Consider the following 25,132-nt stretch of genomic DNA (forward strand, 5'->3'; position numbering starts at 1 on the left):
GAGATGCATCTCAGGGGGGTTAAGCGCTCATCCGTCAGGATGATAACTTAAAGCTCTGACTTTGTGCAGGCAATTGGTCTCCGTGTTTTATCAAATTAATATCGCCGTCGCGGGTTAGAAGGGAATCGCAACACTTGTAGATAATCAATGGAAGTTGTAAATATGATTAATGACGGCTCTTTGCACTGATTAAGCACTTAGTCTGCCTTGTTTGAACTGATACGAGCCATCTACACTTATTTACGCACATACACAGAATCAGATCGTACATACGCAAGTTCCCAAACATAATATTTCACCACCTATCTACACTTCATTGTTTCAATCTATAGCTGGGTTTGAATAAACAAATGCTGGGATGTTTTAAAGCAGTGGCGGCCAGTGACTTCTTTTTCGAGGGCGCTCAATGTGAAGTTCCTCACAACATGTATGTAGCCCGTCGTGTGTGTGGTTCGTAATTTCAAAATATGTGTTCTGCACGTCGAGTGATCCTATGTGCATCACGTCTTGTCAAAATAAGTGCCTGCTGCAGACGCGTCTAAAGGGTTTATGATAAAAGAGACGCTCACGTTTGCCAGATACTCACATAATCTCATGCTTAATCAGAGTTTAATGTTAAGGGAGTGTCTTGCATGTATTTTGTGAACGTGAGCGTCTCTTTTATCATAAACGATTTTGACGCGTGTGCAGCATGCACTTATTTTGACAAAACACATGATGTACATGGTTCACATGACGCAACAAACACATATTTTGAAAACACGAACAACACACATGACACTCCGAACACATATTTTGAATTTGCGCCCCTCGGATGAGCAGTCACGAGCCGCCACTGTTTTAAAGTAAGGTAAGTGGACATTTTCTAGGTTAAATTAATTCAACTGTTGCGTTTGTCCTTATTTTACCCAACCAGGGGTTGGAAACAAACACTTATTTTAAGAGTGTAGACTTTATTATAAATAAATGTCATGCGTTTACAGGTCAGGAATTGTTTTCTCAAAAGCTAGCCATATTATTGGTCCCTAATTTAATCTCCACTCTTTCTCTGGAAACACAGATGAACGTGTTTATATTACTCTGCAGGATAAGATCCTGAAAAACAATGAAACAACAACACTTTATTTGCTGTTTGTTGAGATTATGCGATTATACACACACCAGAGGCGTCATGCCCATTCAAACTGAGGGGGCACGTGCCCCCTCGGTTTGTTGAGCCAAATGGATTTTGCATGCAACCTCAAAATCAAAGAAGCGTCTATTAATCTGTTACTTGTCTTTTAATCTGTTTAATATGCACAATATTATCAATTCTGTGCTGCATCCTTGTCACTTTTTAGAGATTTAGCGGTTTTGATAGTCTTTTGATCATGTTACATTACTTTATTCTGGCGCCAGGCGCTGCAGTCAGCGCAGTCGCTGCAGTCAGCTCAGTCGCAGATGTCATCAGCGTCTGAGCGCGCTCACGAGCTCTTTGCTGTTGCTGCTGCATTTTGCTATCTGAGGAATTAAAACGTGTAAGAAACGCTCACAAAATTTCCAAACCCCAATAATGTGCAGTTAACCTCCTCTGTTTAGAAAATGTATGGTTCAAAATGTGACCGTCTAAAATTCGCCAGAGATCACGGGGGCGTGGAATCACACATGCTCACATATAAGGTACATTTAATGCAAAAATCCATACCTCTAATAATTTTATCGAAACATATATTAAAATCAATCACGTGGCTAAAGCTTATGTCATTTTCGTGTTTATATACTTTATGGATTTAAAATTACATTAATTTATATGATAATGCAGTTGTTGTGCAAAATGCATTAAAACACAATTAAACAATTCATTAAATAAAACGTAAATAAACACAACATTCCATTTCAGATGTAAATATGATGCCAATATGTCATTATTCCAATTGAATAGTATTTTAAGTTGTTACAAACCTGTTTCAATTTCTTGGTTTTGCTGAACATCAAGGAAAATATTTGTAATTAAACAGGAACCAGAACACCATTGACTTCCATAGTAGGAAAGAAAAAATACTATGGAAGTCAATGGTGCTCAAAAATAACTTACAATGCTTTAAATATCTTCCTGTGTGTTCAGCAGAACAAATAAATGTATGCAGGTTCGAAACAACATGATGGTGAATAAATAAAGACAATTTTTGGGTGAACTATGACTATCCCTTTAACTTGTGAGAATTCATACAGCCGTCTACGTTCGTTTAATTTAGAATAAAGAAAACTTTCTAAATTTAAACAAGCAAAATGTGTGTGAGGCTTAAAAATCATTCATTGCCATACTGTTAGTGTTACTAAGTGTCAAAATGTACCCCCCCAAAAGTATAAGGACAAACACTCACTTGATTTTTTTAGGGGCGTCTGTTGTAACAGGGGGCGCCGACGTGGACTTGCGTTTCCGCGGCCTTCCGGGTCCTCGGCGAGCTGGACTGCGAGAGGTTTCGTCTTTCCTATAAACACACACACACAGAGCCGTCAATCACGCTAATTCACACTAATGATTTTGAACGGTACGAAACGCTAAGCCACACTAATTGTGAGAGTGGACTGGTGGGAAGACTTAAGCCCGGCTCAAGCTTCTGCTAAGAGGTCTCAGCACACACTGGGTGGTCTCAGGAGCGCGATACGGGGGACAGAAAAGGCGCTGGAGAGAGAGTATGTGTATGTGTGTGTGAGTTAGAGATCGAAGAGCTTTCGATTTCAGCGCACGTGTGTGTAAATGGGTTTTAAAAGGTGCGCAGAGGTGTGGGCGAGTCTGTGAAAGCGGTCTGTGGTTCACTCACTGGTGGTCATGTTTTCTCTGTAGCTTTGCCAGCTCCCTCTGTTTTTCCTTGTAGAGCCGCTGCAGTTCCGCCAGTCGCACGCGCATTGCTAGCTCCTCGCGGTCCAGCGTTTCCATGGTACCCTTAACAGGACACACCTACACCGACAAACTCCAATCAGTTTACAGTATGTGCTTTTACTTTGATACATAGAAAATAATATGAACAATGATTATTTTTACACAACAAAAGCATTTGTCAATTTGAGAATGGACTTGTGATATACAGTACTATGCAAAAGTCTAAGGCCAACTATTAAATTTGTTTTTGCAATAGTATTATAACATAATATAATGTTTATAAGAATACAACCAGAAATACAGTTAATGTAAAAATAAATTTTGTGTGAGCTCCCCTTACGCTTGTGCATTAGCAGGAACCTGGAGGCTTTCTTGAATTTAAATTAAAAGAAATCCTAATTTCTAATCTAATGACTTCAAAACTCTCCTCAAAAGAGTTTAAGATGTGCTTAGTGCCAAAGGTCGTCACACATAATACAAATGTTTTCCAGAAGTAACTATTTTGTTTTGAAAATCGTGTTTTTTATTTTGTATACATATTTTCTATGAAAAATAGAAAGAAAAACAAATATGGATGATCATAAAGCTTTGCTAAAATAACAAAGCTGGTGGTGGCCTAATGCTGCGTTCACACCAGCCGTGGTAGAGGCGTCAAGCGCGAGTGATTTCAATGTTAAGTCAGTGTGAAGACACGTTAACGCGCGTCTGGAGGTTTTGTGGCGCAAATGAGGCGCTTAGCGCGGCGCGGTAGGCGGGATTCCGACTCATTCGCACGTCTAGATAGCGTTTCCGCGGCAAATGCGCGAGTTGAAAAATTTGAACTTTGGCAGAAAAATGTGCCGCGTTAACCAATCAGGATCCTGCTCTAGTAGTGATGTGATTACAGAAAGCGAGCAGAGTCGCAGAAGCCCCTCCCATGATGCGAGTTTCCGTGTGAATGTCTCGATGACTAAAATTTCACGCGTGGCTTTCATGTGCGAATGAAGCGAGTAACCTCAAAATTTTTAAGCGGCAAACTAAACGCGGTAGACACTCAAACACAGCTGACGTGAACCCACGGTAAGACTTTTGCACAGTAGATCAGTGGTTCTCAAACTGGGAAACCGTGAGATTGTGAAAGGGGACCCTATTTTTATGACATTTTATAAAATACATTAATTTATCAAAAACTCTTTGTAATTAAACCTCAGAAAAATAAGGCTACTAACCAACAGTTTTGTTTAATTCATTTTTTTATGTCATACATTTTCTTTAGGGCTGGCACGAAGATATGCACCTACATAAGGGGGGCCACATGCTGAAAAAGTTTGGGAACCACTGGTGTGGCGTGCGGCCCCCCTTGTGTACGGTGCATTCCTTTGCGGCCCCCCAAAGAAAATCTGTTCTAAAACTTAACATTTTAATAAAAAACCATTAAATTATACAAAAAAGTAGTGCTGTTGGTTAGTAGCCTTATTTTTTTAGGTTTAATTACACAGAATTCATGATAAATTAATGTATTTCATAAAATGTCATAAAACTGGGGCCCCCCTGACACCATCTCGCGGCCCCCCTGGGGGCCCCGGCCCCTAGTTTGAAAACCACTGGTGTAAATCACAAGTTGATGTACAGTATAAATGTATAAACAACCAAACGTATAAAATAAACATACCGGTTCAGGTCGGGGCGTCCACTTGCATTTCCTGCGCAAATTGAGGATTTTGCGGAGGGGTGGGGTGGAGTCTGTTGTTGTGGGCGGGGCCAGCTCCAACGCACGAGCGGCAGCTAGGGTTGCCAAACTTTGAAGATCAAAGGTCAGCATGTCTACTGAACAAAATAAAGGAAAAAAGCTTGCATTAAATATTAAATTATTTATTGATTGATACATCTTCTGCATACTACACATATTATAGATTTACATCATATTTTGCAATATGCATGTTTTAGACCACCTCCAAAGGTGATGAGATCCTAAAATGTTGTTTATATTATCATTGTCCATATTTAAATCAAATTACTTGTGAGACATGTCAATATTGGGTGTAAACGTAACCGCTCCCTATGTACATTTAAAGCAATTCAGACATCTAGTCTGTCCCTACAGATGCAAGCAGAGAGGCCTTAAAAAAAGAAAAAAATAGAGAGAAAGCCTAAAACGATACAAGGCCGCTAAGCACGCCGCTGTTTCCTGACAGCACTTTGTGCTTTCAGAGCCCGAATGAGCAATGATGATAGCTATTAACCAGAGAGCTTATCTCTGTACATGAGGCTTAGATGCCAGGAGCCATGTTACAGAGAGAGCGAGAGAGAGAGAGAGCAAGAGAGAGACAGAGAGATGAAGAAGGGGAATTTCTAAACATTTATCACTGTCATTAGGGCAGGCCACATGCTCCGACTCCACACAGCCAATGAGGCTTGAATATTCATGACAGCCAAAGCTAGCCTGGGGACACTGAGAAGACTATATGAGCGAGAGTGTGTGAGAGAGAAAGAGAGAGAGAGCGCTTGTGTCCGTGTTAGAGAGCGAACGCGGCTCACTATTCAGTGGCGTCACAGGGGGCACAGAATGGGTTCGTCAGGGAGAGACCGCAAGGGGGAGGGAGGACAATAAGAAGTAAAGTGCTTATTGAGTGTTTATCTATTTATTCGCAAACATCTCCTCATTACCAACATGGAAAGAATCCAATTTTCTCATCCGGGGAGAAATGCACAGCGCACGAGGAAACCCGCACGTGGAGGTCAGAGGAGAACGAGACTACAAGAAAGGACTGGAATGAAGAACATTTGAGGGAAAACTCGTGGAAACTGTCAAGAACAAATCCATGTTTAACAAAAAAAATTTTGCATTATAAAAAAATGAAGCCAACTTTAGTGCCATTAACATTTACATTGTGAATTATGGCAATTAAGCACCCACCCCCGATTTCTCATTATCAAAATGCGTCTGGACATTTTACTGTTGAGTTGTTTTGGAATTGCCTTTCTCAATGCTTTTTATTTAATTTGCATAATCTAGGCAGCAACACAAATACTTTTAAAATTGCACATGACATACTTCTAGTATTTATTTCTAGTCTATATAAAAAATTCCACTAATGTAAGAAGAATGAGATTTTCTATCACAACTGTCCAGATATTGTTTACCACTACTGTAATAAAATAAAACATTTTACTAGTTTTTTCTCAGTACTGTAACAAGAATAAGATTTTTACCACTATTGTAATAGAAATCTGATTTTTACCACTACTGTAATGAGAATGTGATTTTTTATCTCTACTGTAATAAAAATAAGATATTTTACCACTACTGTAAAAATGAGACTTTCTTTTAACACAAGAATGATTTTTTAGCACTACTGTACAGACAATGAGTTTTTTATCAGTACTGTAATGAGAACGAGATTTTTTTACCATGACTGTACAGAAAATGGACGTTTTATCACAACTGTAATGAGAATGAGACTTTTTAACCCTTACTTTAATAAGAAGGAGATATGTTTTACTAATACTGTACAGAATTTTTTTTTATCACAACTGTAATGAGAACAAGAATTTTTTACCACTACTGTACAGAAAATGCGGTTTTAATCACTGTAGTAAGAATGAAACTTTTTTACCCTTACTTTAATAAGAATGAGCTATTTTTACCACTACTGTACAGCAAATTAGTTTTTTATCAGTACTGTAATGAGAACGAGATTTTTTTACCACTACTGTACAGAAAATAGTTTTTTTATCAGTACTGTAATACGAATGAGACTTTTTTTACCGCTACTGTAATAAGAATGAGCTATTTTTACCACTAATGTACAGAAAATATTTTTCTTAATCAGTACTGTAATGAGAACGAGAATTTTTTTAACACTACTTTACAGGAAATTTGTTTTTAATATTAATGTAATAAGAATCAGATTTTTTACCACTACAGTAGAGGAAATGGGTTTTCATCAGTACTGTAATAAGAATAAGACTTTTTTACCCCTACTGTAATAAGAATGAGATATTTTTACCCCTACTGTAATGAGAATGAGATATTTTTACCACTACTGTACAGAAAATTAGTTTTTAATAAGTACTGTAATGAGAACGAGAATTTTTTACCACTACTGTACAGAAAATGGAGTTTTAATCACTACTGTAATAAGAATGAGACTTTTTTACCCTTACTTTAATAAGAATAATTTAACCACTACTGTACAGAAGAATGTAGTAAGAATCAGATTTTTTACCACTACTGTACAGAAAATTAGTTTTTATCAGTACTGTAATAAGAATGAGATATTTTTACCACTTATGTACAGAAAATTAGTTTTTTATCAGTACTGTAATAAGAATGAGATATTTTTACCACTACTGTACAGAAAATTAGTTTTTTATCAGTACTGTAATGAGAACGAGAACTTTTTACCACTACTGTACAGAAAATGGAGTTTTAATCACTACTGTAATAAGAATGAGACTTTTTACCCTTACTTTAATAAGAATAATTTAACCACTACTGTACAGAAAATTAGTTTTTATTACTACTGTAGTAAGAATCAGATTTTTTACCACTACTGTACAGTACTGTAATAAGAATGAGATATTTTTACCACTTATGTACAGAAAATTTGTTTTTTACCAGTACTGTAATATGATTGATACTTTTTACCCCTACTGTAATACGAATGAGATATATTTACCACTACTGTGCAGAAAATTAGTTTTTTATCAGTACTGTAATAAGAATGAGATATTTTTACCACTTATGTACAGAAAATTAGTTTTTTACCAGTACTCTAATATGATTGATACTTTTTACCCCTACTGTAATACGAATGAGATATTTTTACCATAACTGTGCAGAAAATTCGTTTTTTTATCAGTACTGTAATAAGAATGAGATATTTTTACCACTTATGTACAGAAAATTAGTTTTTATCAGTACTGTAATAAGAATGAGATATTTTACCACTTATGTACAGAAAATTCGTTTTTTATCAGTACTGTAATAAGAATGAGATATTTTTACCACTACTGTACAGAAAATTAGTTTTTTATCAGTACTGTAATGAGAACGAGAACTTTTTACCACTACTGTACAGAAAATGGAGTTTTAATCACTACTGTAATAAGAATGAGATATTTTACCCCTACTGTAATACGAATGAGATATATTTACCACTACTGTGCAGAAAATTAGTTTTTTATCAGTACTGTAATAAGAATGAGATATTTTTACCACTTATTTACAGAAAATTAGTTTTTTACCAGTACTGTTATATGATTGATACTTTTTACCCCTACTGTAATACGAATGAGATATTTTTACCACTACTGTGCAGAAAATTCGTTTTTTATCAGTACTGTAATGAGAACGATAATTTTTTACCATTACTGTACAGAAAATTTGTTTTTACCACTACTGTAATAGGAATGAGATATTTTTACAACTACTGTACAGAAAATTAGTTTTGTATTAGTACTGTAATGAGAACGATTTTTTGTTTACCACTACTGTACAGAAAATGGGGATTTTATCACTACTGTAATAAGAATGAGATATTTTACCACTACTGTAATAAGAATGAGATTTTTTCCCCGCTACTGTACAGAAAATTTGTTTTTTATCAGTACTGTAATAAGAAAGAGATTTTTTACCACCATTGTACAGAAAATGGGGTTTTTATCACTACTGTAATAAGAATGAGACTTTTTACCCCAACTGTAATAAGAATTTAAGAATATTTTACCACTACTGTAATAAGAAAGTGATTGTATTACCACTACTGTCAGAAAATTGGGTTTTTATCATTACTATAATAAGAATGAGATTTTTCCATTACTGTAAAGAAAGTGAGTTTTTATCAGTACTGTAATGAGAACGAGATTTTTTTTACCACTACTGTAGATAAAATGTTTTTTTATCACTACTGTAATAAGAATGCAAAATCACATACTACTATACAGAGAATACTATACCATATATATTTTTACCACAACTGTACAGAAAATAAGTATTTATAAAATAAAGCCTGTTCTTGATTACTTTTAAGAGTGAAATTTGACCCAGACATGTCCTTGACAAGTTTCAAAAGATTCATTCAAAAGGAAACGAGATGAGAGAGAAATACGAACAAGTATAGGCTTTAAAAAATTATAGCAGCATGACGAAAACCTCTCAGCCGAAACGGACAGAGATGTGAATAAAACGAGAAAAAGCAAGACAAGATGAGGAAAACTGGATTATGCTGGCCTGGGAGGGTCTTTGGTTTCCCACCTGGCTGAAATCATCGTGCCACTTTTAGCCTAGTGGTGGTCTTTGTGAAATCGATGCCCATCCCCTACTGTAACAAGACCAGTGCGGACAGGAGCCATGCAACGCTATAGCGATAAAAAAAAATACTGGATGAAAGCAAGAATCACGAGACAGATGGAAGAATAGAGGTCCAATAAAAGAAAAAAAAAGATAGAGGATGAAAGAAAGAGGGGGGGAAGACAAATTATGCTCTCCGAGTGATAGCTGAGAACATTTAGCCCAGATAGCCAGGAAAGACTGAGTGGTAATATTGTATGCTGTGGTATCACTGACCAATCAATAACAACTACCAACAATACTTCAAAGGACCTCTCAAAATCCATATAATTTTATCACACGTTATTTGTCCGCACTTCACGGCGTCCGTAACACCGCGAGGAACGTTAGCAGAGCGCTTGAGATGTCTGCAATAGATAAGGTCCTTGCAATCAAATCTGTAAATCACTGAAGACTAAACCCGATCGCATATGAAATCTTTAGCCGGCGAGGGACCTGGTCCTGACAGCCAGCGGGGGCTGTCTCACCTCCAGTTCTTTAATAATTCAACGCCGGGCGTGTTTATTGATGGCTTCTTTCCTGCTGCATCATATTCTCTTATTAGTCCCTTTAGTCGAGCTTTCATGGGCAAGAATTACACAGCAGATTGCATCCCTGTTTTAATAGGGGTGGACAAGACAGCGTAACACAAGCAAATACACGTCTAGAAAATCCAGCTTAAGCCGGTAGAAGGTGTTTTGGAGCATTATAACTGGTTTCTAGATGGTCTAAGCATGTTTGCAGATCAAAAAAAGCTAGCAGTTGAAGACCATATGAAACCACTTGACAAGCACAGTTTTCTTTCCACTTATAAATTTTTAATTTTCTTTAAAAACAGAGACCATAAATTTTACCATAAATGCATGCATCTTCTAAATGGTAGCATGATAGCTCATACATATAGCCTGCCAAATTTACATTTCATTGTCTTTAAAGGAAAACACCACCTTTTTTCAATATTTTACTATGTTCTTACCTCAATTTAGACAAATTAATACATATCTATCTTTTTTTAATGTGTGCACTTAATCTTTGTACAGCGTGTCGTGAATGTGTTAGCATTTAGCTTAGCCCCATTCATTCCTTAGGATCCAAACAGGGATGAATTTAGAAGCCACCAAACACTTTCATGTTTTCCCTATTTAAAGACTGTTACATGAGTAGTTACACGAGTAAGTATGGTGGCACAAAATAAAACTTTTGTTTGGAGCCATAGGAATGAATGGGGCCAGGCTAAATGCCAACACATTCAAGAAGCGCTACACAAAGATTAAAAGTGCACGCATTGAATAAAGATAGGTATGTATTAATTCATCCAGTTGAGGTAATAAAATAGTGAAAGATTGAAAAACTGTGGTGTTTTCCTTTAAGCTGGACTTTCAAACAGGGCACAACAACAAAGTGCCAAATGCATTTAAAAAAAAAATTCAACAAGCGTTTGAAATTCCTCAGCTGCTGGCTTAAATAAAAACATCCTTTGGCAGCGAGACCCTAACTGCTCCCTGGAAAAGCAACAAGCGGTGCTCACAACAATGGAGCCTAATTAGTCGACAAAACCCGCTGTCGTCCTGAGAGGAAAAAGATCAGCTGCTTTTACTGTACTATTTCATCAACTTTTTACCATGGGACGTCGGTGAGCTGCGGGAAAGCGTGGGGCCTTTTTTCCATCTAAAATGAGGCTTATAAAAGTGATCAAACACAGGTTGAGGAGCAGGGGCAGGGGAGGCATCCCTTAAGATGACTGAGTGGACACAGTCCAATCCGGCAGACCCGGGGGGAGCCAGCGATCATTAGAGCTGCCTTTTAAGACAGGCTAAAGCCCTTTAAAAACACTGCCCCCTCCTTCCAGCTGTCTTAGTCTCTCCCTTAGGAAGAGCTGAACCCCGAAAGGCTGAGGAGCATTTGATCTTTAGGCAGGAAAAGAAGCCAAGACTCAGTCAAGTGAGTGAGTAAGTGTGTGTGTATAAGCTATAGGAAAAATGTGTGTGTATGTGTGTGTTCCTATGAAAGTGTTAAGGATGACAGCCAGGTGAATGTATATGTATATACTGTATGTGTGAGTGTCTGGGGGTTTATAGTTGGAAGGGGAGGGGTCCGTGTTATCTTTATTTCACACAAAGCCTGGAGATGTGGCTTGTCTGAAAGCCCTATTTTTGCATCTCTTTAAGTGGAGGAGAGAAAAAATGAAATGAAAGGCTTTTCCGTGGCCTTCCGATGCTCCCTGTCTTACAGCGCTATAGCATAGAAAGGCGACAAATAAGAAAGGGCACAACTGCTTTTACCTCACTCATGTAAACCTGTTGGAAATGTTACAATATGAAGAGCCATCAAAACTGTGGGTTCATGAAATGTTGCTATATGTCAGCAAAAAGGCATCTTAAAGGGATAGTTCACCCAAAAATGAAAATTATATCATCATTTACTCACTCTCATGTTGTTACAAACCTGTATACATTTCTTTGTTCTGATGAACACAAAGCAAGATAATCTGAGTAGTGTTTGTAAACAGGGTTTAAAAAATTAACTTTCAAACTCACCAGCTAATTTGGCTACTAAATTTTTAAGTTACCGGCCATTCAGAACGTCTAGCCAAAAAATAAATTAAGAAAATAACCAGATGTCACATCTTATCTTTATTCGGCTGAGCGCCAAGAGTTGAAAAAAATTCAGCTTTATGTGAAAAGCTAATCTCATCAATGTGAGTTCTCACATGGCCATCCAATCACAGTAGAGGAGGGGCGGGATATTACCACAGCAACTAACCGGCTCACAGCTGAAGTATCAGAGCTACCAAAGCGCTCAGCTGAAGCGTCCTCCTGGAAGTTTCAGCTGCGTTTAAAAATTTTGGTGTGCACGCCCCCTAACACATTGCTCTACCAACTGAGCTCCAGTACAACTACCGCACTGTGTACGTGTTTGTGTTTAATATATTACCTTCATTCTCCACCATGTCATTTCTTTGTTGTTGGGTTCGCTCCAGCTCAGCCATTTCACTCAGTAATGCTATGCCGTAATTAGGGGCCACCACATTAGCAGACACAGACGCAGGGGCCGCCATGCGGGCATCTCTCGTGGCACACAAAGCTGCTGCGATGAGCAGCTCCAGACTCCAAATGCAGCTGCCTGGGTACAGATTTCCCAGGGCTGAGGGCACGGGGCAGGGGGACAGGGGTGGCGATGGGTGGGCAGTCCCTAGGTCACTGGTTGATCTGCACTCATCTTCAGCCTTCCTCTCTGGGTCATTCTCAATAGACTCCTGGATGGTGGTCATAGTAACCTTGACTGGGTCTTGTAGTTCCTCATCATTCTCCTTGTTATCTGGTTCTGAAATCTCTATTTTACTAACTTGGCTGTTGGGTATTACAGTCGCTGTAACTGAATGAGGGTTCGAAGGAGAATCGGTACCGGGGCAAAGGTGACCACAGGTGACCCCCGACTCTCCTTCATCAACCTCACTTCCTTCTATTACTCCGACATCTTCTTCGACACGCTCGACTTCCTGGGACATAGTAGTAGGAGAGCCCACTCCAGTGTGACTAACAGGCTCCTCCCCTTTTGGAGTAAGGGGGTGGGGCTGAGGTGCAGGTTCAGCAGGTTCCGCTTGCTCCGCCTCCAAGTCTGCATGCTCAGCCAACTGGACTTCTTGAGGGGAGGGGCCACCTTTGTAACCCATGGCGATGGCTGGGTAAGTGTAGCCGGGAGGGAGATCTAAAAGAAAAATAGAAATAAAACTGATTGAGTGTTTCCATAAACACTGATGTTGGTTTAGATTTCGCAGCCTTGTTTGAAATCATCCTATAACAAGCATGAAGATTTAACTGCTTCTGAAACGCACTTCACTGCACACTAGCAGCAAGCCATTACCATTCATTTGTTGTACACATCACAATATGACCTTGTCAGTTAAGGGGCGCAGACCCCTGCCGCTGAAGTGCGGAGACGGGGTGAAATATACTGTGTATGGAGAAGCATTAGCCACAGCGAGTACCATTCACTGCGTTTATCTAGTATAGCACACACATAATGGAGCCGGCGCCATAAAGACTATAACGCAGGCATGAGCGAATTTTCCATGAATATTGAATTATGTTCGAGTTGTTATAGATGCTGTGTGCCAGTTAGCGAGAGAGAAAGATTGCACATAGGAATGTTTGTGTATAAATTAGTCTTAAAGTGAGAGTGTGAATTCAGATCACAGCCATGCGAGAAAAAAACAGTTGTGCGTTGTCTGGTTGTGTGTGTGTGTGTGTCTATATGAGATTCGAGGTTTATTGATGACAGCGTGGTGTCTGAGTGTGATTGCAGAGCTAGCCCTGTCACCTCCGCACCACATTATTGATGTGTCCGTCCGCCAGATGAATGCATATCCCTCCGCCAGCCAGCATTCAAGGACCCCTGAAGGATAAGAGAGGCCCTGTCTGCTGTCTCACTGACCTTTCTCTCACGGCTCACCGTGGCCCCTTTAGCTTTTTTGCACATACAAATACATTGATACAATTGTCAAAAATGCGAACGCAAAGCCAAAATCATGAGCTTGCGCTTTCGTTCACATTAATAAACTGATTGTCTTCTGTGATCAAAAGTCCTTCAAAGGCCCATTGTATCTCACTGTATCTGTGGTCTACTATCTCTCTCTTCATGACCATGAGCTTTTTCTGCCCCTCTATCTCTTCTTCACTTCATCGCCTCTCCCCCAGGGGTTTTTGGAGCCAGGCGCAATGGCAGGACCTTAACCTTGAGAATGAAATGTTACAGTGTCGCTGTTTTTCTGACTAAAATGCTCGGGCGTAGGAAGGGTAGAGATTTAGAGAAAGCACTGCTCTGTTTTGTTGTTGTTTTTTGGCTTGTGCAAAAAAGAATTATCCTAATCAGTATTTTGCCTTATTTTAATGCTGCGTTCACACCAGCCGCGGTAGACGCGTCAAGCGTGAGTGATTTCAATGTCAAGTCAATGTAAAGACACATTAATGCGCTGCGTGATAGACGCGATTCCGTCTCATTCACACGTCTAGTTCGCGCAAATAGTGCGAATTGAGCGTTGCCGCGAGTTGAAAAATTTGGCGGAAAAACGCGCTGCGCTAACTAATCAGGAACTTGCTCTAGCAGTGACGTGATTACAGGAAGCGAGCGGAGTCGCAGAAGCCCCTCCCATGACGCAAATTTCCACGTGAATGTCTCGATGACTAGAATTTCACACGCGGCTTTCACGTGAGAATGAAGCGAGTACACTCAAAATGTTCAAGCATCCAACTACGCGCAGTAGACGCCAATTTGACGCCTCAAACGCATCTGTTGTGAACCCAACATATAGATGTTTAAATATTTTAAAGAAATATAAGAAGTTAAGTGTAAGGTAATAAGATTTAATTCAAGAGTTCCTTGAATTAGGGGATTTTTTTCTACCCATTGGCAAATTTACAAAAATTCTCACAAAACTTTTATTTAAATAAATACCGCTCTTTCCGGAATATAAGCCGCACCGGAGTATAAGTCATAAAGTCATTAAGACGAAATAACATATATAAGTCACGGTAGACTATACGTCACGTTTATTTAGAAAATTATTTCACAAAATCCAAGCCGAAGAACAGACATTTAATCTGGAAAGGCAAGTTATTCAACTAAACAACAGCAGACAGAACAGCAGGCTGAATAGATTAAAGGTATATTATCAGTTATTTAAACGATAAAGCATAGCATACAGAACTTACCTGGAAGGTTGAATACTGTAGGCTAAATTAACCGAACAAGCCAACTAGCGTGAAGTTCACATACTCGTCATTCCACATTACTGAATCCATTGAATTACAAAAATACAGAAGCAGCACATGGCGGACTCTCACGGCTGTAGACGGTTATGTTGCCTCTTGCCTCATAAATGTCGAAATTAATTCATACTGACTTACAAGGCGAACCTGACTATTAGACGCAGCACCAGCCAAGTTATGAAAAAAATGCGGCTTATAGACCGAAAAATACGGTAAAAAACAAAATATTGTTATAACTTTCACTAAAAACTATTTATTTTTTACAATTTACCTAGATCATTTAGTGCCTTCTTTTATTGGACCTTAATTATAACATTAGAAGAAATATGTCACCAAATTAATATTTATGAGCCAATCCAACAGGTTTGGTGATGGGCCCGTCCCTTCATTTTTCAGATTGTATTCTCCTCTGCCAAATACTATTTCCCACACACACAAACGCATACACATATCTGAACTTTAACCTCATTTCTGTATACATTCCCCTCCATACATCTTTGTTTCTAAATGTACACTATCCACCATATCATCCTCTGAATCCTCTGTATAAACATCATTACACACAGAAAAGCCAAACACTAGTGACAAGACCCAAATGTTGCAGTTTTCTCTTACCAGGCTCCAGAGACTGGGGGTAGTCCTGCGGGGGCTGCCCCTCGCCTCTCTTGTCCTGGGATTCGGCAGGCTTAGGCAGGTGGTGTGGGGTGGCGTGGGGGCTGAGCGCCGGTGAGCGGGGAGCAGCCACGGCCGGGCTGGGCTCGGGACAGGGCGTGCTTTTGAGGTGGGACCGTGGGGCTGGTGAGCGACAGCAGGGTGAAAGACGAGAGGCGCAGCCCCCCGGGGACGAAGAGGGGGGAGGCGGTTTGCTGGAGGGGCCAACGGAGAAGGGCTTGGTATGCTTGGGCATGCGAAGCTCAGACGATCCCTCAACCAAATCGATGGGGGGATCCTCGGGTTTCCTCTGCAGAAAGACAGGAAAAACAGGAGATCCAAACTGTGTTACTTTATAATTCAGGCAACAACAATGGGCAGTCAAACACTATATATGCTACAGTAATACTGTTTACTAGATTAATTACATGAAAAACATAAAAACTACATGGCATTGCTTTAATTTAACTTGTTTATATTATATAGATATATAGGTGGGTATTGTAAGTAGGTAGGTAGGTAGATCACAAAACGTTACTAACATTCACAGCCATTGTTTCTTCTATTCTCACATCTGTATCGCATTTTTATTAAAAACTTTGTAAGCTATCTAGCTAGTTGTAATTTAGTCGTCTCAGGTTTCCCAGTACTATTGCATAAGTAGACACCTGACATGTCATACAATGGGTGCTAATGATCCTCAGTTTACTTGCATTCTGCTCTTTGACTCTTTATAAAGCTCTGGGATAAAAGCTTAAATTTTGGCCTGTAAAACTGCACTTGAAATGTGCTTTAAAAGTGAAAGTTGGCTTTTAGTACAACTGCTATACATTTCTGAAAAGCAGGAACAACAGGCCTTTCACAACACTGGGCGCTCCGGGTAGGCCTGTTGAAAGACACATGGGCTTCGGTAAAGCAATATCCATTGAGAAATCGGCCTGTGGGGTATGAGGAAATGCATCTAAACTGTATTAACAATCATGTGTATCATCTAAACATTCATGTGTGTCACCTGTGAATGGCTGTGTCTGTGCGCTAGCTCCAAAGCCTGCGCCGCACGATGCTGCTGGTGCTGATGCTGCTGCAGCGCATAGAGCTCCTGTTGCCGTAGAAACTGGGAGCGGGAATAGACGGCGTGATGCTGCATGTGTGAGGCGGGCCCTCGGGCTCCATAAACAGGGGGCCACAAACCCTGCTGCTCCATTACATCTACAGAGAGAAAGAGTTTGGAGAAAGAGTAGGAGAGTGAGAGAAAGGAATGAGAAAAGTACGAACAAAGGTTTTTTCTCTCTCGCCCTAAGGCAGGTCTCACTTATCGCTCTGAAGGCCTATTGATTTACGGCTATAAGATTCTCTTTTCTTCCACTCTTTTCTTCAGAAAAGTCATCCGCCGTCCCCAGGGCAAAAACTCCCATACTCACATTTCCACATCCCTTTCCTCGTCTCTCCGCGGAGGCCGAAACGCAGCTCACCCAACCCACGGGCGGACCGAGAATGCAAACCGCTTCCTCTGTCACATGCATTCACCGTTTGCTCATTCATACCTCAGCGGATTAACGCAAAACGATGGTCACCGGCGAGCTAACCAGTCGTACTCGCCTGATCTGTGGCTCGCGCGCGCCGCAGTAGCAGTCAAAACGATTCAGCACCGCTGTCTCGAAATGTCACATGAATGTGGCTTTTCTGACAATCCCTGCCTGACAGCCTGCTGAGAGTGGGCAAAGTGAGTCTATTCCCAAATGGCTCAGTCAGTCAGCAGAGTTTGGGTTGGGTTATTATGGCTCTAATAAGGGCTAGGTGATGGGTGCGCAGATGTTATATCGAGGGACAAATTCTTAAGGAGGGAAGATACTGTCAGCATCAGATGCAAAATGCACATTGCTAAAATTATTTTAATGAAAAACTAATCACTGGATTTTCCAAAGCTTGCAAAATAATTGAAGAAAAAGTCAAGTTTTCTAGATAAAATCATCCAACATACAGTAATATAAAGAACATTCTGTAAAAGCTTTGTTTAGGAAACTTAGTATCAAGCTATCCAGATGCCCACCAAGACACACAGTGCACTTTCTATTCCGATTTATCTTTTAGGTAAATCCTAAATTGTGATCACAAACTCTGCACGCATTTTTTAGTCATTTTATCTGTGTTTGTTGCACAACTATTTGCGGAGGCTGAAGGAAAGCGAGAGAAAGAGAGAGAGAGAGTGTAGAAGGATAAAGCACAGCTGTGTAAAGCACTTAGTCTCAGCCTTGAGCCTCAGCCCACAGAAATTTCAACACAATATGTTTTTCTTTCAGCCATTGGGTTTTGCATGCTGCCGATTCCCCGCCCCTCCTTCCCTGATGTATGGCAAGGACCTTTGTTTGGGAAAGATTACTGGGACAGGGTTATGTTTCCCTAGGGAGGGATCCAGTGGATGCACTTCCCCTCTTTGTTGCGGAAAGGTAGTGTGACGCTAAGGAGCAGAGAGCTAATTAAATTTCACAGCCAGCGTGGGGAGGAGGAATGCCAAACAGAGGCGCACAGCACAGGACAGCACAATACAGCGAAAAGCCATGCAACGATGCGCGGCACAGCACGGTTAAATATAACACGGTGGAATGGCACAACAAATCAAAGCACAATGGCAAACTGTGCAGATACGATGTCACAGCAGAGCGCAGTAAGGCACAGTTTGAAACATAAAAAGCGTTTTACAGCAGATTCTGTTATATAGCAAAGAATAATGTGTTAAATAAAAACATGGATAAGAACAACACTGCTACACGAGCCTTGAGTCCTATAGTCCTTGTATAGCGTGGCGCTAGCTTTGAAAAGAATTAAAGTAGTGATAAAATGTTTATCTTTTTTATTGTACTGTAGGATGCTTTGGATAAAAGCATCCACCAAATGCATTAAAGTGCAAACTGTGTACCGTGAACGAATCAACACGTTTATCTTAGTAAATAATATTTGCCGTTGTGATCTTTCATCAAGATGTGACAACGTGCTTCGTCTCTAAAACGAATTTCCTTATTTGAGGCAGTCGGATGTGTTAACATTCCCTTGGACGTTGTTTAAGCAAATTCGCATTCAGGTCTGTCTTTACTTCTCACAACCTAAACAATTCCCGGCAGATAAAGTAAAGTCTTATCCTCCATGTATTTTTCTCAATGAATATCCAAAAAGGTTTGACGTTACGTAAATAAAGTAGGTCGAAAGGGACGTATCATGTTGACTTTAAGCAACCGACTAAGAAAAAAGCAAACAAAAGAAAACAAAACCACAAATTGTGCCCCTAAATTGCTACCCTTCCCCGTGGCTCTCACCTCCTCAGGCTCCACGTATTGACACAATGGAGACAAACGCCTTAGGCCCACCTGGAATAATTTTACTGCTGTGCAAACAGTAACATATTCATACAAATTTAATCTAAACCAACAGACCCTGAAAGCACACCCACACAGTGCCTTTACATCACCATTTCTACCGCTCGTGCACGCTTATCTATCCCCCTCCCCGCGCGCACACACACACACACTCAAAGTCAAATACGCAAGCTATCTACTTGAAATGATAATTTGTTTAAACAGTTTGAATAATTCCACTTTGCGCATTCAGAGTGTGCATTAGGGTCGCTTGTGAAACTGCTCCCATTAAGTCTATACTACAATGTGCTGTAAATGCCTGCTTGGCTTAGTGAAGCGTTTCACAATAATGATTACAGAATGATACAGGGCAGAAAGGGGATGAGATGGAACCGTGCATGGGGGAAGGGACACGAGACCCAGGGGAAAGAAATTTAGCATTGGAACAACGGATGGACCGGCCGGAGCTGCTGTGGCCGGCAGTTAAAGTCTGGGTCCATTGTGACTAAACCACACAAAAGTGTGAGGTTTTTGTATACAATTTTCGTACCAAAACTTTTTGGATATCTGAATGAATTTTTCAGACTCCAAAATAAGTATTATTCAAAATTATTATTATTTTTACTGGCGATCCGAATTTAAGTACCGGCTCCTGTCCCTCTCTCTTTCCTCCCATATCACTTATACAATAACATCACTCTACACTCTACTAATAAAATAAAGCTGTAATGGCCAAAAATATATATTTTTAATTGTAATAATTAAATCGGTAACCCGTAACTTTTTTGGACAAAACGAACAAAAAACATTGCACAAATACTTAAAGGATTAGGCAATTTTCTCACCTCCATGTAATCCAAAATGTTGATGTCTTTCTTTGTTCAGTCGACAAGAAATTATGTTTTTTGAGGAAAACATTCCAGGATTTTTCTCATTTTAATGGACCCCAACACTTAACAGTTTTAAATTCAGTTTAAAATTGCAGTTTCAAAAGACTCTAAATGATCTCAAATGAGGCATAAGGGTCTTATCTAGCAAAACGATTGTCATTTTTGGCAAGAAAAATAAAAAATATGCACTTTTAAACCACAACTTCTCGTTTTCCTCCGGTCCTGTGACGCGTCAGCGCGACCTCACGTAATACGTCATCGCGTCAAGAGGTCACGGATGACGTATCCGAAACCACACCCCAGTGTTTACAAGTGTGGAGAAAGAGGACTGCTCCCAAGTTGTTGTATGTCGAATGATACTAATTAATTTCTTTATGTCAGTTTATTGTTTAAAATGGTCCGCAAATGTGCGTTTTTATATATTTAACACATGACCTTTCGACATCATTACGCAATTACGTGAGGTCGCGCTGGTGCGTCACAGAACCGGAGGAAGATGAGAAGTTGTGGTTTAAAAGTGCATATTTTTATTTTTCTTGCCAAATATGACAATCGTTTCGCTAGATAAGACCCTTATGCCTCTTTGAGATCGTTTACAGTCCTTTGAAACTGCAATTTTAAACTGCATTAAAATGTTACGTGTTGGGGTCCATTACAGTCCAGTAAAATGAGAAGTTTTCCTCAAAAAACATAATTTCTTCTCGACTGAACAAAGAAAGACGTCAAAATTTTGGATGACATGGTGGTGAGTAAATTATCTAGAAATGGACTAATCCTTTAAAACATCAGTGGTAAAAATGGTCTCAGATTTTACCCTGTTCTTACCCTTATTAACAATGGTAAGTTTATAATATGACAAATAATTTATTTGCAGAATTTGTCATTTTTACATCATTTAACTTTAACCAAGTAAATATGAGTAATCTGCAATTTTATGTTTCAGACAGAGATGGGGATAGAGAGTCAAAAGTTACAAATTGCAGCTTTAAAAATAATCAACATATTTGTTTAAAAAAATATATAATTGAACATTAGCGTGAACGAGTTTATAAAAAGTTTCATTTAAAAATGTGCTAATTGTTCTAAAAGCTGGTGTAAATATTTCAGCACGGATGCTAAAATATATCTAAGCCTATATGACAAAACATATTATATATTTAGAAATGACGGATAACATACCAAGGTGGTGGGTGGCAGGGTGGGCTGCTGGCTCGGTAGGTAGAACCACCAGGGCAGCAGAAGGGTCCTGAGGCAGAGGCAGGACTGGTTGCAAGGGGCTGGGCATAGTTGCAGAAAAGCCTGGGGTCAAATTCTGATGTAATGCTGCATGACTGAGACCTTAACAGAGACAGAAAATGCTTCTTAATGATCAAATATGTAGGTTTAAGTTTGAACCCTAAGGGGCATTTCATTTATAATTTAATAGCGTAAACTTATTTACTAACTTATTAACTCAGAGTATTTTATGCTTATATAATGAGACGCTGTAAATACAGATGGTGATCGACTTACCATAGGAGTGTCCCATCCAAAGGGAGGGACTTCCTGTCCGAGGCATCCAGTGATGATGGGAAGGGTGGGCATGAGCAGATGGCTCAGTGCCTAATTGGCTGCTGCCTGGCACAATAAGGTGTGAGGTCAAATCTCCATGGCAACTACTGGAGGGGTGGATCCTGGCAAACTCAACTCTGTCTTTGTTTTCCCTGAGGGGATGCAATAAAAACGGAAAATTTGAGTCTCTAAGGTATTAGCCTCAGCTCTGTTGACTTGGTAAAGGACTGGTTTTGTTTGGTTACAACATGGCAATTTTAAATTAAACGCAATAAAAAAATAATGAAAGGTAAAGTGTGAGAGTTAATTAATGTGCTCAGATCATCCGGTCTTGGAAGATGCACAAGATTGTAAAGATTGTATCCAAGATTAAACTATAATTCATGATTTTTCTATCCTATGAGAAAGCATCTGTAATAGGGATTAATATAGCACTATGGGGCATAATGAGTTGAGTACCTGAGGAGGAGATCTCTCTCTCTGTCGAATGGAGGCAGTCCAAGATGTTCCTCACACACTCTTTTCCTTTCCTCATCCACCTCCCGGTCCATCTGGTACATGGGCCGTCCAATACCTACATGTAACCCAAGTTAGGACCACAAACTAACAAAGTACCAAAAAAAGTCTGATCTAAAACAAATTCAGCAAAACTTAAATTAATATTTAATGATTCAAAGTCCAAAATCAGGAGCAAAGACACATCTACACTGCTTTCAAAAAAATATATATTAATAGACAGGGTGTAAATCAAATATTGAATTGAGGCGCTGAATTGCCTTGATGTTTTCCCTTTTCCAAATCTTGCCTGATAAAGTAATGTTTAGGATTATTTAGGGTTTGGAGCCAAGGTGAAAGCAAAGCAGTGTTTTAAACAGGTGGCTATTAATTGTCCTCCTACATTCATGCAATTTTGGCATGTGCTCAGCTGAACAGATATTGTCTATTATGGCCTACTGAAGATATAAGAGTAATTTGGCAGTCACTGTAACACCTAAAGCATGCAATCTGGCAAGGCCATGCTTACAAAACCTCAAAATAGATTTCCATGTTGATAATTATGTGATTTGGATTAATAACCAAGAATATTTCATTGGAGACTATTTCTATAATCTTTTTCAACAAGTTTTTAAAAGTTCTTCAAGAATCTCCATCAAACTGCAAACTATATATAGCTTGCTAGAACACACAATTATGTACACACGCACACACACATCAGACCTCCTGCTGGTCGCCGCTTACCCTTCATGCTGGGCATCACTCTGCTGTGGTGGTTATGGGTGGGATGCCCGTCTGGCAGGCGGCATGGGGGCTCTCTCTGCCTGGCAACGGCCACTGCTATCCCCACAGGGGGTTGCCGCACCTCTCCCTCCCCCTGAGCCTCCCCTGAGTCTTTACCCATCCGCTCCGAGCGCTCGCTCTCACCAGATGATGAAGATCTCCTGGGGGGCAGGGTCTGCTTTGCCTCCTGTAAAGCACAGCTCGAACCGCTTCCACTTTTGTCATTTCTCTCGTTCCTCTCGGTTCTCTCCCTAGTTACCCCCTGCTTGAGGCAGCCCAGGCCACCAAATGGAGTCTTCTGAGAGAACAGCAAGGGTTGCTGGGTGCTGTACTTCATCAGACTTCTCATGGCGTTGCTTTCAGGTCCTTGAGGGCCCAATGTTTCCTCTTTATGGGCCGTTAGAGGTTCCCCTTGAGAACTACGGGACCCAGCAGCGAGAGAGTTGCACGCCTTGTGCTGTTCTTCATCTGACCGAGCCTGGTGTCCCCAGGGGGGATGAGTGCCAGTCTGATGCCCGCTGTATCCCTGTGATGCTGTCTCCATTTCCACCTTCCTCTTCTCCTGTGCAGTGTTGCTAGTCTCCAGTTCTGGGCCTTGTCCCCCAGAGCTAGCCCTGTTTCCATGTTGCTGATGACGAATCCGAGCAACTCTCTGACTGTTTCTCTGAAGAGTACAGTCACTCTCAGCTCCATTTTTACCTTCAGATGAAGCCCTGTTTGATGGACCTGAGTGGGAACAGTCCCGGAAAGGTGGAGTGCTGGCATATATGTTACTTTTACCTTGGTGGCCACCCTTTGTCCCTTGTGGCAGAGAGGGCCGGAAGGCATCAGATTCGTCACTGCTGTCCAAGCTACATGAACGAGCCGAGTGGGAATGCTGAGTATGACTGTGCTGAACCTCGTGCATGCCAGAATGTGGGCCTGAGGGCCAATCCGGGCCTTTGTCTGCTTTGCCATATACGTGTTGCTGTTGGGAAGATTTTCTTTGGCAGCTACCAGGAGGATGCAGTAGGGGAGGTGCAGGAGGAGGTGCTCTACTTCCACTGCTGCTTCTCTCAGGAGTTTTGGTTTCTTTCCCTGTACCTCCTCCAACAGCCACCATCCCACCTCCCACACCTCGACAATGAGAGTTTCCCAGTTGAAATGGTCCACTGGTTTTGTCCCCCAGTGGACCCACGGAGGGAACAAAGGTGGGTCCCGTCACTTCGGAGTCCCTGCCTGCTCCGGAAGCTAGGCTCTTTTCCTGAGCAGTGGGCATGGTTAGTGGAGCAGGGGGTGGTGGACAGAAGAGATCTGGATGGGGATGATGAGTATGGTGATGGTGTGGATGACTTGGATGTAACCAGGACCCAGAGGTAAGGGCCAGGGGAGGGGGCATGGAGTAAGGTACTGGATGGGCATGGCCCAGCATGGCACTGTGCCGAAGACAGTCTGAGGGTGGCTCGCTAATTCGCATCTCTCCACTTACCCCCTCCTTACAACAGTGACTGTCTCCACTTTGCCGGCCAGTTCCCAGACCTGAGGCCCCTGGCCCCACACAACTAGGCAGTGAGCCCCTAGCTGTGGCTCCTGGGTCAGAGCCATTTTGGGTCTTTGTACTAAGTAGGCAGGAGCTAAGGTGCTTGGGGTCGTCTTTGTGCCGGAGGTCATCTTCTAGGCTTGGATGATGGTGTTGTGGATGGTGATGGTGGTGAAGGGTGGGTGGTGCTGGTCCATGGTGCTGGCGATCCAGCTTGGACTCTTGTTTAGTCTTTTCTTTTTCTTTTCCTCCAGGTGTTACTCTTCTCTCTGCTACACCTGTCTCTTTTGAGCTCTTCTGGGATGATGTGCTCCCAGACTCCCTCTCACGGCTGCAGGAGTCTAGTGGGTGGGTACGGGCAGTTCGAGATAGAGACGGGAGACTGTGATTGGTGGAGAGAAGATGGGGCTGCGACGGAAGGCTTCGTAGATAGAAATCTTAATGAAACAAATACACAAAAAACATTTTGGTTACTGTGCCTGATGATGATGATGTTAAAGCTATACAGATACTTCTGTATTTTTACTGGATTATATGTTGACTGTTTGCTGAAGCCTGAGAGGAATTGAACCTAACACACCTTTCTGAGTGTCATAGAAGCGATGTTGTCCATAGAGTACGCTGCTGTTGCCATGGTGATCCAGGGGACTCATGGGTAGGAAGGTGGGGGCTAGACTCCCTGAAAAGCGGGGATACCCTGGGGCTGAGAGAAAGAGAATGGAAAGGGAGAGAGAACAATGTCAGGATAAACAAATGTAACAAAAGAAAGTGACAGTTTTGGCCTTTCCCTGTACTATTGCTGGACGTAGGTTCATGAAGCCCTACAGCATGGCACAACCTTTTCCAAAGAGCCCTGCAACTAAATTCAGTTATTTACTCTGCATTTATAAGTACCTTAACTAAACAAGAGCTTTATAACTCCTGTTTACAAAATTATAGCCTTTCTTAT

At 40.8% G+C, this 25,132-nt stretch overlaps 1 protein-coding gene across 1 annotated transcript in view; it reads right to left on the reverse strand.

Moving 5' to 3' along the window:
• The window catches only part of bahcc1b (BAH domain and coiled-coil containing 1b), a 108,158-nt gene that overhangs the window by 23,023 nt on the left and 60,003 nt on the right, over positions 1-25,132 (reverse strand). Inside the window, exons 3-13 of the mRNA XM_055177190.2 lie at positions 24,764-24,886; positions 22,626-24,620; positions 21,846-21,960; positions 21,348-21,538; positions 21,015-21,173; positions 16,608-16,804; positions 15,560-15,905; positions 12,111-12,884; positions 4,515-4,669; positions 2,805-2,941; positions 2,364-2,471 (exon numbers count right to left, since the gene is read on the reverse strand). Coding sequence (XP_055033165.2) covers positions 2,364-2,471; positions 2,805-2,941; positions 4,515-4,669; positions 12,111-12,884; positions 15,560-15,905; positions 16,608-16,804; positions 21,015-21,173; positions 21,348-21,538; positions 21,846-21,960; positions 22,626-24,620; positions 24,764-24,886 — 4,300 coding nt within the window. The remainder of the gene's footprint in view (positions 1-2,363; positions 2,472-2,804; positions 2,942-4,514; positions 4,670-12,110; positions 12,885-15,559; positions 15,906-16,607; positions 16,805-21,014; positions 21,174-21,347; positions 21,539-21,845; positions 21,961-22,625; positions 24,621-24,763; positions 24,887-25,132) is intronic.

Source organism: Misgurnus anguillicaudatus, chromosome 4 (assembly GCF_027580225.2).
Source record: "Misgurnus anguillicaudatus chromosome 4, ASM2758022v2, whole genome shotgun sequence".
In the NCBI taxonomy this organism is placed as follows: Eukaryota; Metazoa; Chordata; class Actinopteri; order Cypriniformes; family Cobitidae; genus Misgurnus; species Misgurnus anguillicaudatus.